The sequence below is a fragment of the Equus przewalskii genome, chromosome 2, assembly GCF_037783145.1.
Source record: "Equus przewalskii isolate Varuska chromosome 2, EquPr2, whole genome shotgun sequence".
Taxonomy (NCBI): Eukaryota; Metazoa; Chordata; class Mammalia; order Perissodactyla; family Equidae; genus Equus; species Equus przewalskii.
Window position 1 is genome coordinate 39,302,837 of NC_091832.1, and position 18,114 is coordinate 39,320,950.

Below are 18,114 nucleotides of genomic sequence, written 5' to 3' on the forward strand. Positions count from 1 at the left end.
AATATACAACTATGTACCGGGGGGGCTTTGGGGAGAAAAAGGAAAAAATAAAATCTTTAAAAAAAAAAAAAAAAAATCTGCTGTGAGGGGTCAGCCCAGTGGCACAACAGTAAAGCTCACACACTCTGCTTGGGTGGCCCAGGGTTCGCCAGTTTGGATCCCAGGTGCAGACCTACGAACCACTTATCAAGCCATGCTGTGGCAGGCATCCTACATATAAAGCAGAGGAAGATTGACACAGATGTTAGCTCAGGGCCAATCTTCCTTAGCAAAAAGAGGAGGATTGGCGGTGGATGTTAGCTCAGGACTAATCTTGGTCAAAAACAAACAAACAAACAAAAAAATATATATATGTATGTGTGTGTGTGTGTGTGTTTGTGTGTGTATGTGTGTATATATATATATATTTGCTGTGAATAATTCACAACATCTATACACGGACCTAACCAAGACCTGCAGGTCTATTACCTTCTTATGTGACAGAATGAATTCCCTTTTAGCGTCTCACTGGGTTTTCACATACTTCATCTCTTTTGCTCCTCAGGTCCACAGGACAGGGGGAATTACCTTTTCATAGGTTAAAAAAAACAAACCCTCAAGATTAACAGAGAAAAGGATTACTTAAAGGTAGGCATGGAATTAGCACCCAGGTATCCTGACTGCCGGCCCCTAGCTCCCCTCAAAGCACAAACCTATGTCCGCAACAATGGTTTACGTTCTTTCGGGAAGGATGGACCTCTCTGAGTCCAATAAAAACTTTAGATCCTTCCTCCAGAAAAATGCACATGTATGTAATATTTATAATCAATTTCCAGAGTTTTATGGAGCTTTTCCACTTCACTCAAAGCCTGCTGAGCCACAGTTAAAGCCTCTGGTCTTTGCAGCCAAGTGGGGCTGGCTGGCTGGCGATGCGAGGTGCACTTCTGCCTTCTCTTACCCCTTTCTTTAATCACTGGCACTCAGGCACTCTGCAAAGGAACACTTCCCACAGGCCAACTGTTGATTACTGTGGTCATTTGCACTTCCTTAAACTCCTTTTGTGTACACAGAAGAGCAAACAAAACATTCCCCCAAAGCAACATTAAAGGTCTGATTTCAACCCACAAAACTACAAGAAAATGCAGATCTTTAGCCAAACAACATACATGCAGAAATCACAGATGACCTGAATAGGTATCTAGTCAATAGACCTGCTTTTGGAGCTACCATTTCCTATATGAAGGGGTAACTTTAATGTCCTTTGCTTTCTCATTTTAGAGATATATGGACTAATTTTTGTAACACATCTAGGGTTGTTGGTATGAAAATAAATTACAAAGCAATTCCTCTGAGTAGCACCCTGTGAGGCCAATACGGATTAGCTTACTAAAGGCAAGAGAAATACATGAAGAAGGACCCCAATCACAATGGGGAGCAGGGTTCCATCTGAGAGGCTCAGTCCTGGAAAGCAATACCCTTATGCAAATCCAACAACAACATAAAGCATGACATCCAATAAAATGCATAATCGCTGCCACCCAGGCCTTCACATGGATTTTGGGGGAGGGTGAGGGCAAGGAGTATTCTGTGCTTTCTTTCTGCTTAAATTATATTCTCATGCTGACTCTCAAGCAGTTTTCCAGGGGAAACAAAAGAACCAGGAAACAAATGAGACACCCATAAACGAGGAAGAACAAAGAAAGGGCTGATCCTTTTCCCCAGGATGTTGCAGGGAAACTCCAGAGAAACCCACACCAGGCCCCCCGTGGAGAGCTCATCGGTGAGTCCACAACTTCTTCCTTCTCAGCCAGAAGGTTAGCTAGAGTGTTCCTGACAGCCAGCGTGGCCCAGGTGGAGTCTGAATCTGCCACGCTCCGTGCCTGAGACCCTCCTCCTCTGCAGACCGTTACACACTGGCTTTCATTCTAAGGCAGAATGGTTTCTTGGTGGCTAAAGTCTGAACAGTTTACATCATCACAAATGTAACAAAGTAAAGACCCATTTCTCTTATTCAGTACGTATTTTTCAAAGTTTTCACAATGTCATCTCTCATTTCATTCTCACACTAAGCCTCCAAAATAGGAGCATTTCAATTCCAGGTTGAGGAAAGCCTCTCAATAAACCAGAAGTGCATTTTTTTTCAAATTAAAGCAAAGTCCAGGAGTACAAAGAAACGAACGATAAAACCAAGGAGACTTTCCTATGTTAATTAGAATTTAATAAAATTAAATAAAATCTTTAACTAGGCATTTACAACTAAATATTTAAGTGAATCTGTTCACATCAAGCTCAGCGGCTAGGAGAACACAGAGGAATCTGTGCCGCCACGGTGATGCTTTATGTTGCCGTCAGGGGTGAAGTCCCAGGGCAGCATGAGAAACGAGCCGAGGCATAAACGTGCACGCTCATTCAGACTCAGAACCTGAGTCTGTTCCTAGCGTGATTTATAAAGCTCTCCAGCTCCTGCCTCTCACCCTTTCTCTACAAGTAAGTGTTGCCTCTTCTGAACCACAGGCCAAACAGTACACTTTTGGTCTGGTTTAACATAACTCCAATATTGAAAAAACTGATCTGACTAGATAACTATCATCTATGGAAAACAGGAATAAATTTCCAGCTTCTACACATTATTATCAAGAATGCCACACAAGGGGCTGGCCCCGTGGCCAAGTGGTTAAGTTCACGCGCTCCGCTGCAGGTGGCCCAGTGTTTCGTTGGTTCGAATCCTGGGCGCGAACATGGCACTGCTCATCAAACCATGCTGAGGCAGCGTCCCACATGCCACAACTAGAAGGACCCACAATGAAGAATATACAACTATGTACTGGGGGGCTTTGGGGAGAAAAAGGAAAAAAACAAAATCTTTAAAAAAAAAAAAAAAAGAATGCCACACAATATAGACATGTTATCCCACTCTACTTTCTTACCTTCTCTTCATGATAAATTCCTACGTGGCACCACGAATATCTCTTTTTACAGCCTAATGGCCTAGGGCACAAGTGCACCTACGATTTCACTACAACCAATGCTCTGCAGTAAATAAGCAGAGACAGAGAGCACAGGTGCTTTCTCAAACCCGGTCCATCCACGAAAAGGTCAGTCTCTAGAAGACAAGTTTGTAGAGTTGCCAGGAAGGGGAGGAAAGCAGAGCTCCTTAGAGGCCTACTGTACGCATGTTGCCAAACAGCAACACTCCTTCAACTACCTTCACCTTCTCCAGCTTCACACATAAAAGCAGCTCCTGCCAAAAAATAAACTGTGGAATAACAAAATGTCCACCAAACAAGAGGCCAATGAAAAAGAGGCCAACCAGACAGCAAGCACAGCAGAATCACACCGCTGTCCTTCCACGGCTGGATTCAGACGACTTGAAGGGCTGTGTCACCCTGGAGGCCTATTTCAGCTCAGACTAGCCTGTAAGGTGTGGGGAGTAACCGGCGGATTTTGGGCAGGAGGCCAGCACAATCAAAATCCACGTTCTAGAAAGCAAGTTCATTTCGGTGACATTGTGAAAGAGGCAATGAAATCCAGGGGCCAGGTGGCTATTGCAGTGGCCCAGGGAAGAGACAACCACAGCCCGGACAAAGGCAGTGGTCGTGGAGAGAAGGAAGAAGGTATTTCAGAGGTTCGCTCAAATGGACTGGGTGCCAGGTTACCAGAGGAGGGAAAGGAAGGGCATGTAGGCAGTGAGGAAAAGGCCATGGATGTAACTTCTCACAACCTATTACCCATAAAAGAAATTACAGTCATGCAGAGGACTCAGGAGGTTCATTACAATGGAATTTCACCCCTATTTCCTTACCTTGGCAGCAGAGTTTGATACTCCATGTGTAACATTTCTGATAAGGCCCCCGACATTTCCATACTTTATCAGTCCAGTAACCCCTTCAGAAACATCATTTAAAAGGCCCATGGGATTGCCAAGAAAGTCCACTGATCCTAGGATCCGAGCTGCCTGGCTGAGGAGTTCCTGTCAAATGGAGTGGGGAGAGAGAGAAAATCAGCACTGGTTTACATCTGTGGAGAAAGTCCCAAGCAAAAGCTGAGAAATCAGCCTTGTCCTCCAGTCCCATCACTAAGAACAATGGCCTTTTAATTCTCATCAACTGCAAGCTCCCGTCCTTTCGGGGGCTCCACCTAAACGTCTCCCAGTGCGCACATCCCAGACATCACTTTGAACACTCTTACACTCTTTAAGGCCATTTAGAAGAATAAAAACAGCTCTGAAATAGGAAAGACTCTTTACAACTATTTATTAGTATATACATCACACTCTCCTTTCCACCATTCCTACAATTAGAGAATTAATCAGCAGCAGGGAGAACGCTAAAAGGAAAGTGAGGGAGGGGGCGGACTCCTAGCTCCCTCCTAATCTGTGGAGGAGGTGGCACCAAACAGGGCAAGCCCAGACCTATCAGCAAACCTGCACGCTGTGTCCCTCTGCTGCCTGGTCCAGGTCCAGCGACAGCTGCTGGGTCACTCTCCGTACAGTGCAGTGCAAACAGCACCAAAGAGGAAAGTCAACAGAGGGAGAAAAGAAGGAAAGGAAGGAGACGGGAGGGAGGAGGGAGAAAGGAAGCAAGAAGAGGATATACGCTAACTTTGACAGCTAACAAATCTGGTATGATCCTGATCTACCCATGGGAGAGGATGCCTTAACTTTATATTTTGGTCTTTGCAGTCTGGATAACAAACACAAGATGGAAAATGTCCAAGATGATGAAAAGAATGTTAAGTTCAACTCTAGGGCAGGATCTCGTGGGTTCCGAGAGCATTGGTGTGGTTGTTGACAATGGCCCATGCCTGGTAGATAAAAAGTTCACAGCATTTTGTGTCATCATTAAAGCATCAATTAAACCCTCCAGAGTTGTGACTAACCAAGAGGAAGGCCCTGAGACTAGTTCTGAGGGACAAGACTAACAGCTCATAAATCGAAGGCTCTGTTTCAGGATTTTCCTGATGTGCATGGGCTTCACAGGCTGTGGCCTGACCCTAACACAGCAAGCAGGGCTGGAATGTTGAACTGGGTTCTCAACAGCAATGTCTTAGTAACCAAACTTTCCAAACAACAAAAACAAACATTCTGCTTATGCTCCAGCCACTAAGTGCTTCTCGAAAGCTCACCTCCTGGAAATGTTTGAGAATATCATTGATGATGAACTCCTTGGTCTCATAGGGATGTACCCGAGTGAACGGATCCAGATTAATCACAGCGTCTTCAAACCGAATCAATGGAAATCCCAAGGTACTTTTCAGGGCCTAGTTAGGCAAGAAAGAAAATGACATACTTTAGCCATATGATGGCCTTCCAGGGGCTGTAATTCTGGATTCCATGACAGCTCCGAGTCATGTCAAGTTTCCAATGAGAGTCAAGGTTTTGATGTCTATAAACAAAGATTTTCCCTGTAATTACAAAAGTAAAATATTAGGGGAAAAATACATATATATCATCCAAAATAACACGTACCACATAGAAATAAACACTATTAGCTTCACAGCATAATTCCTTCTGGTCTGTTTCATGTCTATGTTTTTGTCATGTTTTACTTTTTGTCTGAAGTATACCACACACGCAGAAAGGTGTCCTAATCAGATGCACGGTTCAATGATTTTCCCCAAAGTGAACGCGACCACGTAACCGCCACCCAGACCAGAAAGCAGATTATTATCCCATCTGGGACGCAGCCCCTCCCCATGGGCAGACCCCCAGTCACCAGGCCCTCTTCCCCTAAGGTAGATCACCACGCACTAGTATTTCCTGTTGTGAATTTCACATAAATGAAATAACCATTGTGTACTTTGTTGTATACGGCTTCTTATAATCAACACGAAGTTTGTGAGATCCACTAGGTCGTTGCACGTGGCTGGAATTTATTAATTCTCATCGCTACATAGTATTCCCGTGTACAAATAAAACACAACTTATTTATTAACCATTGCTGCTGATGAACAGTTGTGTTACTTCAATTTTTTTGCTGTTATAATAATGTTGCTATGAACATTCTTGAACATGTTTTTTAGGGCACATTTGCAAGGATTTTTCTTGAATATATACCTGGGAGTGGAACTGCTGGGTCATAAAGAATGTACGCGTTCAACCTTGGTATATACTGCCAAACCGTTTTCCAAAGCAGTGGAACTGGTTTACGCTCTCTCCTGCAGTCTGTGACATTTCCTGTTATTGTACATCCTCATCAACACTTGGGAGAGCTTTTTAAAAAACAAATACTCTGATGGGTGTGTAAGGGTATGTCAGTGTGGTTTTAATTTCCATTTTCCTGCTGACGAATGAGATTAAGCACCTTTTAATATGCATATTGGCCATGTGGATAGCCTTTTTTGTGAAGTGTCTACTTTTGCTCATTTTTGTAGTGGGTTGTCTGTTTTTCCTTATTGCTTTGTAGGAGCTTTTCTTACATATTCTGTCTACAAGCCGTCTGTTGAGCCCTCTGTTGAACAGATGCATTGCAAATATCTTCTCCCATTCTTTTTTTTTCTTTTTTTGAGGAAGATTAGCCCTGAGCTAACTACTACCAGTCTGCCTCTTTTTTGCCAAGGAAGCCTGGCCCTGAGCTAACATCCATGCCCATTTTCTTCTACTTTATATGTGGGACGCCTACCACAGCATGGCTTGCCAAGCGGTGCCATGTCCGCACCCGGGATCCGAACTGGCGAACCCTAAGCCACCGAGAAGCGGAACGTGTGAACTTGACCACTGCGCCACCAGCAGGCCCCATCTTCTCCCATTCTGTGACTTCTCTTATTACTCTTTGGTGTTTTTTGATGACCAGACTTTTTTAGTTTTGATGAAATCCAACTTACCAGTCTTTTCCTTTATGGTAAGAGCTTTCTGAGTCCTGGTTAAGAACTTATTATCTACACCAAGGTCTAGAGATATTCCCATATGTTTACTTATGGAATTTTTATTGTTTTGCTCTTCACATTTAAATCCATAATCTACCTGGACTTAACTTTTATATATGGTATGATGTAGAGATCAAGATCCATTTCTTTCTAGATGACTATCTAATGGACTAAGCAATATTTATTGAAAAGACCATCCTTTCCCCTATTGGAGTAGAGGGTGAACTTTGTTATGTCAAGCGGCCGTATTTATGTTCTGTTTCTGGATTCTCTTTTCTGTTTCATTTTGTCCTGCCTCCTGCAAATACTACACTGTCTTAATTACTGTCGATTTTGTAATATTTTTTGAAATCTAATAGTGCAAGATCTCCAACTTTGTTCTTTTTCTTCAAGATTACCTTGGTTACTCTTTGCACTTTTCATTTCCAAATAAATTCTAAAATCAGCCTGTCAATCTGCCATAAAAAATTGTTGAAGTTTTCATCAAGATTGCATTGAATCTATAGATCATTTTGAGGAGAAATGAAAACTTCACAATATTGAATCTTCCATTGTATTAACATGGTATGTTCCTTTAACTATTTAGGTCTTTTTCCATTTCTCTCGATAAAGTTTGATTGTTTTCTGTGTAGAGGTCTTGCACATGCTGTGCTGGATTTACCCTTGGTTGTCCATGGTGGAATACAAACGGCCAGCAATTCTTTGTATTGTCTACATTGGTGGAGTCTATTTCCCCTCCACGTGAATCTGCACCAACCTTGTCATTTGCTCCAACCAATAAAATGCCACATACGTAGCAATGGACAACCTCTCAGCCTAGGCCTCAAGAGATCTTGGGGCTTCTGCCCTGCCCTTTTGGATGCTTCCACCACGGGAAGAAGCTGAGACTAGCTCTCTTGACTATGAGAGACCACGGAGAAGGAGGTTCTGTTGAGAGCCAACACCAACCACCCGACACAACAGTGAGGTCATCTTCTACTGTTCCGTCTCATCCGACTGCCACACGACTGCAGCCAAGTGAACCACCACACGCGAGGCCAGCAGAAGTACCCAGCCAAGTCTAGCCCAAAGTGCTGAACTGTAGAGTTGTGATCAAATAAAACGATTGTTGTAAACCACTACGTTATGGGGTGATTTGTTACATGGTAATAGATTAATGATACTGTAGCTGATGTTCTCTTAATGCTATTATAAATGACATCCTTCAAATTCTCCTTTTCTCTATAATTGTTGCTGACATACAGAAATACAACGGACTTTTGTACACTGTCTACAGTGACCTTGCTAAATTTCCTTATGCATTCTAATAACTTATCTGTACATTCTTTTAGACTTTCTACGTACATAATCATGTTCTCTGCAAATAACAAAGTTTTCACTTTCCTGTCCAGTTCTTCTACCCTTTATTTTATTTCTTTTTTAATCTTTCTAGTCTACTGCACTGGCTAGGATCTCCAGTATAACGGTGAACAGAATGGTGATAATGAGCACCCTTCCAGGCTTTCAGTATATCACCATTGAGTATGATGCTTGCTATAGCTTTTTTACAGATACACTTTATCAGTCTAAGGCAGTTCCATTCTATTTTTTGTTTTATAAGAATCATAAATAGATGTTGAATTTTGTCAAAAGGCTTTTGTGCAACTATTGAGATAACATTTTTTTCTTCTTTCATTTTGTTGATGTGGTGAATTACAGGATTTATCTGAAAATGTTAAACTAAACTCACATTCCTGGAATAAACCCATTTGGTTATATTTTCTTTCTTCTACATTGCTGTATTTGATTTGCTAATATTTTGTTGAGATTTCTTTCTTCTATGGTCCTGAAAAAATACTGGTATACAATTTTCCTTTACTATTCGATTATTCTCAAAATATATAGTTTTCTAGTACACTTCTTGAACACATTTACATTTATTTTAAATTCTGTGTCTGATAATGCCAGTATCTGGTTTATCTGTGGGTCTGTTTCTAGTGTCTATTTTTTTCTCTCAGTCCCATCTCTGGGTAGGCCTGGTAATTTGTGATTGATTGCAACATTTTGTATGAAAGTTTACAGAGACTTTAAAGGAGTCTTTAGCTTCCGGCAGGCAGTTAAAGGGGCTTCACCCACCCAGGGTTTGGGCTTCCTCAACGCTGGATCTCAGTCTTTGTAATCCTGGTCCATTTCAGTCTTTGTATGGCCTGGTGTAGTCCTTCAACAATCTCAAGTGAAAACCAATTCCATTCCTCTACTTTTCATCTCCATAGCACCATAAAAATGCTAAAATGTCTTTTTAGCTCTTCAATCTCTTGGCTGCCACTTTTGGCTTGGCTTCTCTCAGACTAGGTGACTTAGAAATTATCACCTGCCTCAAGAAATAAAGCGGCTCAGACTATTGGGATCTCTTTTCTGCCCGTCCCTTCTCTGTGGGATATGAGCCCCTAGTTTACTAGCTCTCTTAGCAGCAGTCGAGTCTACCTTTGCCAAATTCTCTACCTTTCGGTGCCTGTTCTCTACTAGATTCCTCTGCCTTTCTCCCCACACCACTTACAAATTAGAAATGTCTCAAGAATCAAAGCAGAGGAAATGTTGGGCTCCCCTTATTGAGTTTCTTTCCTCTCATAAATCGTGGACCCTCGAGTCCTGACTGCCTGGGTGGCTTTCTACTGTCCTCAAACAGACGTTTGAGTGTTCTCTTTCTAGCGTTCCTTGTAGTTTTCAGCTGGTTTAGGTCTGCCATAAGCCAGTTTACAGTCTTTGAATATGGTCCATTTTCCAATTATATTTTTATTTAATGTGATTGATATTACAAGGATTTTAGAGAGCATGCCAAATACTCTTCTTTTTTGGATGTGAAAACCCTTTTTTTATGCTAATAATGTTAGTGAATCTCTAATCCACTTGGAATTTATCCTTACGTAGAGTGTGAATAATAAATGTAATTTTATACTTTTCCATATGGCTATCTAGTCTAATATTCAAACATCTATATATTTCCCAACTAAAACGCCTTTATATTAAAATCTCATGTGCAATTTAAAAGACTTTCTATTTTATTTTCTCACTTATTTTTTAATCTTTTAGCATGTATTTTCAGAGGGTGCCTTGAATTCTTTTGGAACAAGAGTATGCTTAATTGAAACGAAATCATATAATTGAAGAAAACACAGATGAAACTTTCTAAAACCAGAGAGCGGGGAAACTTTTTTTGTGACAAATTTCAAATTCAAAAAGGCAAAAGATTGATAAATTTGACAACATAAAAATATAAAGCTTTTGCATGATTAAAAAAAAAAAAAACACACCAAAAGCAAAATAAAAAGACAAGTGAAAAACTGAAGGAAAAAATACTTGCAACTTATACCAAAGACAAAACTTACATAAAGAGCTTCTAAAGTCAGAGGAGATAAAAGACCAACAATATGATTTAAAAATGGACAACTGATATGACCAGATAGTTTAGTTCACAGAGGAAAAGAAATGGCCCTTGAACATATGGGTTAGGAGAAGGAGAAGCAGAGTGAAAGAAAACTGTGGAAAAGACAGAGAAGAAACAAATAGAAGAGGAAGAAGAGAACAGCAAGGACAGGCCGTCAAGAACAGGGAGGTCGGCAACATCAGAGACGGCAGAGGACCCCACGAAGATGAGGACAGAAAAAAGGCCAACGGATTCGGTGCCTTGCAAAGTCACTAGTAACCTCCTACTAAATAATTTCAGAACAAAATATTTTAGAGATTAAGAACATCCTCAAATTAATTCAGCTTGACATGCTAATTAAGTCTAACACTCTCATTTTTTAAAATAAATAAAACTAAAGAAATGTTAAGTGGATGGCCTAAACTCATCTAGCCAGTTATGAGGAGACCTTAGACTCGAGTGTGCTCATTTTCACAACAGTAAGTGTTTATCAGGGGGAAGCAGGAAGACCAGAACGGAGGATTGCATTGTTTCTCCTGAAAGACCTCTGCTACTCTTTCCCGCGCGCCTCGCCCACTCGCCATCATCACTCACGAGGGGAGTGACGATGAAGTAAACAGGCATTATTTTCTTCGTTTCACTGACAGAGAAACTGAGGCCCAGCAGGTTGAGCTGCTTTGCTGAGAGCCACACGACAAACATGACGGGGAAGTGAGGTACTGACAACAGTCTGGCAGATTGTTCTGCGGTACAACTCCGAGCGCTGCTTTCTTCTCAGAGAAGAGGAAATGAGACAAAAACAAAGGCTTAAGGCAAAAAGCTTTCTACCCCAATTTCCTCATTGCAACCAAATACTGCAGAAGAGGAGCCACACATGGGAGCAAAGACTTTGAAACCTGTAGTAAGTTGTCAAAAGCCTCACGGAGACGCTATCCTCTTTCTGAATGGCTACCGTGCTTTGTCTTGAACCAAGGAATTAATCTGGCCCTTCAGTAAAAATCATCTTTACCTGGTCATGTGCTGCTCTGGGCCTCGCGCGTTCGAAGTCGAGACACAGCCCATTGGTATGAATTATTCTGCCACCTTCAGGTGGTGCTGGTCAGTCAGAGAAGAGAGGAGCAGGGGAAAGCCAAACAGGCTTTTCCTTGCAGGAACCAATGACTAATCGAATACAGTAGTATACGAAGCTGATGCTTATTGACTCAAGTAGCAGACGGTTTCCTGTCATAAAATGGATTCTGGAGAAAGCAATCTGTGCTCATAAGTTCCCAGTAAAAATAGGAAACTGTCTATTCCTGCCTCCTCCAGACAAAACTGCAGAAGGCTTCCAGAAACTTTATGGAATTGAAAGAAGTACCTGTCCACATGCCACAGGCCTCAGATCACAGGCTAGTGCCTGGGCTATGGGCCTTCCTTTCTTAGTTTATCCTGCACTAAACAAGACTGTCTGGAATTCATTCTTTAAAGGTTTATTTATGGTACATAGAGAGTGTTTATGTGGAGCAGGGTATTTGCCCATTTCCCTCTTGGGACAGTGTTTAAAACTACAGGGATATTTCCCTCTCTGGCACTTTCTGAAATACAATTAACAATACTGGATCTTTTTTCCTTTTAACAAATCTGGTTTTTATTTAGGGAGGGGAGGAAAAAAGTAAAGGGTCTGAAGTTTCCCAACAAATTATTTCAAGCCTCTGAGAAGACGGTTTTAGGCTTTTTAAATAGTGTCTTTGTCTGAAATCCCCCCTTACCCCCACCCTCTTGCTCTGACCATTAAAATGTGGGTTTTCTTCCAAACTAGATTGCTCAATTAAAGCCCTTCTTTTGTAATACCCCACTGCTCTAAATGGGAAAAGGACTGCTGTAGGCCACCTTGTGAAACCTTTTAAAGGCTCCTGGCCTCCTTTGATCTTTAAAAAAACCGAAAGCACATATAAACTACCTGGCATTTTCAATGTTTCTCTGCTAGTCTCTAACACGCAAACTTGGGAGGATAATGGAGAGCATGGGGGAGGGGAGGAATGCCGTGCTTTCGTCTCCACATTTGTGAAATGGAACCATTATCTCCCCCTTCTTCCATCACACAGTAAGGAAACCAATTGAGATAGCAGATGTGAAACTGCTTTGAGTCCTTCTGAACAGACACTCTATCTGGCAATAAGTACCCTCAGTGTAAACCTGAAGAGACTTTGCTCGGAGATTTCTGACAGCCTCACTTCGGGCCTAGAGTCAAGGGAATCAAGACAATTATTCCTTCAATACCAAAGACATGGTTACCTTTTAGTCAGACTCTTGTGATTCCTGTTCCGGGCCAGGACTCCATCTCCTAAGCACATACTTCTAGCCATTATACATTCCTCTTAAAGAGCACACTGCTCTTCCTAAGAGCTCCTAATAAAGGGATATTACTCTGTTAGAAAACTCTCTGAATAAATGACATTATTTTATAAGTCCCAGACTCCACTAGGAGAACTCAAGACACAGTAAAACGGTGACTTCCACAAGCTGAGAATTTAACTCTGAAGTCCCAATTCCCAGTACCCTCCTTGAAACATTAACGTACCCCACTCAAGGTGCTCCCCAACTCACACCTCATAACATGACTGCTTCCCTGAATTTGTTTAACAAGCATTTGAAAAATGCCTTGAAAATGTTCTTCCGACATAGTGCCAAGTGAAACATTCAACTTAAACGATTTCCAGTTTACTGTATGCAGAGCGAACATGCCAGCATCAATGTCAAAGAACCGGGGCTGGGGCTGCTGCAACTGTAGGAAATCACACTGCATTTGTCAGTCTGGGGGAAGCTTTTCTGCTGGGAGCCATTTGAAAGGAATAGTTAGGTGTCAGTGTTTCTTAGGAAGATGATTTAAAAAACAAGAAGTCCTTAACTCTCAGGAAATGCTTAACATTGGTTTGTTGGGCGAGTGCCAAGTGTTCTGGGGAATATTATACTTTATCAAGCAAACCCATTCCAAAGGGTCACAGAAGTCAAGTGGATACTTGTGGATATTAGCAAGATAGTGGTTTTCCCATGGTTTTCCCCCCACTCCCATGGTAATTATAAGTATCGACTGTCTCCTGGGAAACATGAAATTAAAGCAAATTAAGCAGACAGGACAGCCTGACGAGATGGGCACACTGCACTGTTCTCAGGAAGCCGCAGGGGCAATTACCACTCCCCTGGACCTGACCAGCACTCCAGCTGCTCATCCCCAGTTTGCCGCCTTAATGAAGCGGTCATCCTTGCCCTGTCCTTACCCAAATGCACTGATGTTGCCCAGACTACCGTCTCATTACCTATCAGTCTATCTTAGAGCCTGTGAGTTGGCAAACCATGGACCACATGAGGCCCACACATGTGTTTTGTTAGGCCCACAAGGTTTAAACAAAACAAAACAAAACAAAACTCAAATTGGTTGCCAATGTTTAAAAACCAGGAGATTCCACATAAAAATCCAGATTTCCGGCTTCACTTAAAAATCTGAAGATCTGGCAACACTGGGTTCACGTTCCCCCATGACAACAATTGGCTGGACCTGAGCTGCGGCTGCCCCCTTCAGATGAGTGCTCACACTCCGTGTGCCACAGTCCCCGCTGTGCGGGTTCACCTACTTGCATCGCCAGCACAGTCCCTGCAAGCATCCGAATTTGGGACTCCTGGTTTATTACTTATTTGTTTATGTCTGTAGCTATTCCTGCTCAGAAAGAGAGACCATTTTGCAGCATCTTAAAGGAGGCAGCACGAGACAGTGGAAAAGTCTTAGACTGGTGGTTAGTGGGGAGATGGGTGCCTTGATAACCATCTTCAAGTGCAACAGAAGAACCAGAAGTGATGGGGGCAAGCTGTAGAGGCAGATATAGATTCAACCTAAGGAAAGGTTTTCCAACAATCTCCTGGGCTCTGTTCCTGCTCCTATCACTACCTATCTACACTGGCTTAAGTAACAAACACCCTGAACTCCAATATCCTTGTCCTTTGAGCAAGGGGATCACTGAAAACTCTTACAGCGCTAAAATTCTCTGATTCCTTATGTTTTAGGGGGCAGCACAGTACAGGGGAAAAACATGCTGCCGACTTTAGAGTCACGTAGGCTTGGATTTGAATGCCAGCTCCATCCTTACTTACAAAATGTTACTGCAAAAAATGAAGAGGGTATTCAGGCTGCATCTGTCAAGTGCCTATCAGGACGACCCGCAGGAGTGTTCCATCCAGATACAGTGGTAGGTGAGGGCATATCTCACTGGGTATGCGGCCGCGTCTTCCTTGAAGGTTGTAGACGTTTCTAGCGTCAACCATTCGAGAAGAGGTGGCTACTTGGAGAGGAGGAGAGAACTAGGAGGGCAGGCAGGCCTTGGACACGAAAGGAAGGTCCTGTCTTGGCTGTAGCTTTTCTCTTGGGTCTGAGAGTGGGCCCGTAAAAGGAGGCTTGCACCTCACTGAGATGAGCCAAGAGCCGAGCAGAAGGCAGGTGGGCTTCATCTAATTCTCTGTGTTTACTCTTTTGCTCCTCTTTAATCTTTAGCAAAGTCATACTTAAACATTAAAAGCAAGCAAGCAAGAAATATATATATATATGAGTCAATCAAACATCTAAAGACAGAAACCTGAAAAAATATCTGCTACAAACGACAATGCAGGACAGAAAAAGCAAACGGTAAACACTCTCATTCTCTTCCAAGGAAAAGTCACTTCTTAAGACTGATCTAGATATCAACTCACCTTAAGATCCAACGGTAGCTTGTTGGAGGTGAACACACTTAGCTTGATCTGGGGAATGCTGATTTTGAGATTTTCAAAGTAGTAGCGAATCAGTGTTCCACCTTGCTCAACTGTCTTTTCATGGAGGTTTTCATCATATTTTTCCACCTCTGGCACACAGACAGAATCATATTTTTAAAAAATGAATCTCCTGAAGTCTCATGATTCAAATACTAGCATTCACATTTTAAAAAATTCATAGAAAAATGGAAACATCTCTCTCTCTAAATTTAGTTTTTCAGGGTTCAGTAATATGTACAGAATCCTGATGCTGTTTCTGTGTAAGAGCAGATCTGTTTCATGTTGTTTAACAAAAAAGTACAATAGCTTAATCTTTTGATTTGTGACTCTATACCATCTGGCAGATATCATCTTTGGAAAAAATAATCCAGGTGGGAAAGCCAAAGGCCACGGGTGTGTTTGCTGGCAATGAGTTTTCTAGAAACTGTGTTGTTGTTGTTATTATTATTAATGACCCAGATAATCTGAATTTATTTCATAAGACAATATCCAAATAAGTACTTGGAGTATAGTTTAACCGAATCATAATGAACAATGTGACCAATTAAATAACGAATATGAATGAAATATAAGACCTTAAAAAGAAACAGGCTGCAGGCTATAAAGAACTGACGTCACAAGAAGCACTCTTTCTCCCAAATGGTGGACATCCCTTTAAGTGGCACAGTTGAGGCAGATTTTTGACTTGTTATATCTCATGAAGTAAAAGGTTAACATGGGCTAAAACACAGCAAGGTGCTCTTCGTACTCAATGCTGCACCCACACCCAGGTGGGCAGCTTATTTCCACTTGGCTTCATGTGCCTTAGAAATAAAACCAAGAGATTGTACACATCTACTTATCAAACAAATTTATAGTGTTAACTATTATCAGTTCTATTTGAAGAAAAAAAAGGAAATAGGTAAAAAAAAGAAATACTACAACAGAGACTTGCTTATCTGTATTTAGGGAACGGAAATAGCTGTAGAAAGCAAAGGAGATGCTCCAATGAAAGGCAGGCAAGCATTTTACACAAGTGTAAATCAACTATACAATGCTTAAGGAGAAATTTGTTCAGAGTAACTTACAAGAAAAGCAGGTCCACTTAAATTTAAAGTAAAACTTCCCAGGAAGGTACCAAAAGAGAACAGATACCTGGCAGGCAGGCTCTCCAGCGGCTGTCTGAACACAAACACACACTGGTGTCTGACCCAAAGTGGAAAAGCAGCATTAGATAGACAGGATCTGGCTTTTGATCCCAAATACACTTAAAGCTTAAATTCTAAGTTCAGGATAAAAAGAGCAAAAAGCTGCTTCTTGCATTGTGTGTATGTATGTACATATGTACACACGTCCCCAGTCATTTTGTTTTCTCTAGCCAACGTGGGCAGATAAACATGAAAGTCTCTATCTTATCATTTCTTCAGGCTCAACACTTAGTTTAGGCTTCAAAAGACTAAGCGTTACTGGCTTCTTTCTAAGCTGTATATACAGTCTTGCAAAGGCCACGATGAGGAATCTAAAATAAAGAGACAATAGCTAAATTACTTCCGCAGCACTGCTGGAAAAGGCAGGCTTTTCAACAGCTTATCTTACCCTCTCTCCAAAGAGGAGTAAACTAACTAGAAACCTTTGTAATTACATTAAGGCACAAAGGTATGGATGTAAAAAGTTAAGCACTTGAGGCTAGCCTATGTTTTTCCCTCCAGCAAACCAAAGGAACTGCCGAAGGGATTTCTGATTCTTGGCCCTGAGTCTGTTTCACAAACAAAAGTTAGGAAACAAAGTAGTTTGCTAAATGACTAACATCATTTCTGTTATCCTAGAGCAGATGAGTTAAAAAATGCAAAAGAAAGAGGAATGGCATATTGCTTCCCTAAGGCTTACCACTAGGCATTCTAGGACACCAGAAGACCCTCAGAGCAGCTTCCTGTACACAAGGACATACCTCGAATTCTGCCAACAAGCAATACTTTGAAAGAGGACCACTGAACACAAACCTTAGCTTTCTAGCTCAAGCTGAGAGGTGGAAATGGAGCTCATCAGGCATCCAGAAGCTACCTATTTTCACAAGGAGACCAAAAGATGTCATCCTTGGGCCATTTCCTAGATAGAAAGCTAGAACATTCAACATTACCTGATTCTGCTTGATCATAGCCAAAGAAACTTAGCAGCTTGAGGAGCAGTTTCTCTTCAATTTGCACTGTGAATCTCTGAGCTGTGATCATCAGATGCTAGAGATAAAGAAATTCTGATTTACAGTGTGAACACCAGAAAGAATTTTCTTCTGTGCCATTGAGAAGGCCAAAATGACATGACACGGTTTCTTCAGTGATTTTATAATCATATGCCAAGTTATTTCTGGCTTCTCTCTCTCTACATTGTCACAATTAACCAAAAATTCCAGAAGATGTTTAGTAGACAATTCACCATCCTACTGTTTGGTTCTCATGGTATCTGTGTCTCATTAGTCAGGATTTCAGATGCAGTGTGGTGGATGAACTCTACCGTACTGAGCTCACATGGACGGCAGCTCATTGAAGGAGCAGCAGGACTGGGCTTGTGGATTTGTGGGCCACATGCAGGCTTGGCCCGATCAGCATTGGTGACAAAGGACCAGAAATATGGGAAGCAACTGCTTAGTCAGCTCCTGCTTTTCCAGAATCTGCTGCTGTAATAGCTAGCTTTGTACATGGAGACTTCTCCACAAAAGAAAGTTTATCACTTTTGAATGACTGCTTTTAGTAAGCAATGTGGCAGCTTACACAGAAGGATGTCAGTCCCAAGATTAGACCCCCTCCTCCCTCTTTTCTAACAGTCTCTGGATTACTCTTAGTAACGTATCTGGATCATGCCTGGTCCTGATCAACCTAGGAGATGCCCTACTTTCCTACAGAGACTTCACTCTGATGAATACAGACTCTGGCCCCTGTGGATTCCATACTATCAGCAGCAAGGTCATCAAAAACACAGCTGAGAATACAAAGTGCCAAGAGGAGTCCCTGTTGGCTCCTCTACACAGTCTTATGTCACTTGTGCCTTAACCCCACAGGACTACTTCCCTGCGCATCCTGCACTGCTGCTCTGAGACTTGGCTGTGAGAAAACAAA

At 41.9% G+C, this 18,114-nt stretch overlaps 1 protein-coding gene across 14 annotated transcripts in view; it reads right to left on the bottom strand.

The window, feature by feature from the left end:
* VPS13D (vacuolar protein sorting 13 homolog D) overlaps positions 1-18,114 on the bottom strand; it is a 244,880-nt gene that overhangs the window by 82,194 nt on the left and 144,572 nt on the right. For 12 of the 14 annotated variants that reach the window (XR_011535551.1, XR_011535547.1, XM_070603023.1 and 9 more), the window contains 4 exons: positions 17,142-17,238; positions 14,966-15,114; positions 5,104-5,238; positions 3,782-3,949 (listed from right to left, as the gene is read on the bottom strand). Coding sequence is in view for 10 of the 14 variants with exons in the window: in XM_070603023.1 (XP_070459124.1) it covers positions 3,782-3,949; positions 5,104-5,238; positions 14,966-15,114; positions 17,142-17,238 (549 nt within the window). In the remaining 4 variants the exon portion in view is untranslated. Of the gene's footprint in view, positions 1-468; positions 568-3,781; positions 3,950-5,103; positions 5,239-14,965; positions 15,115-17,141; positions 17,239-18,114 lie in introns of all 14 variants that reach the window. The other 2 variants (XR_011535561.1, XR_011535559.1) reach the window with 1 other exon arrangement.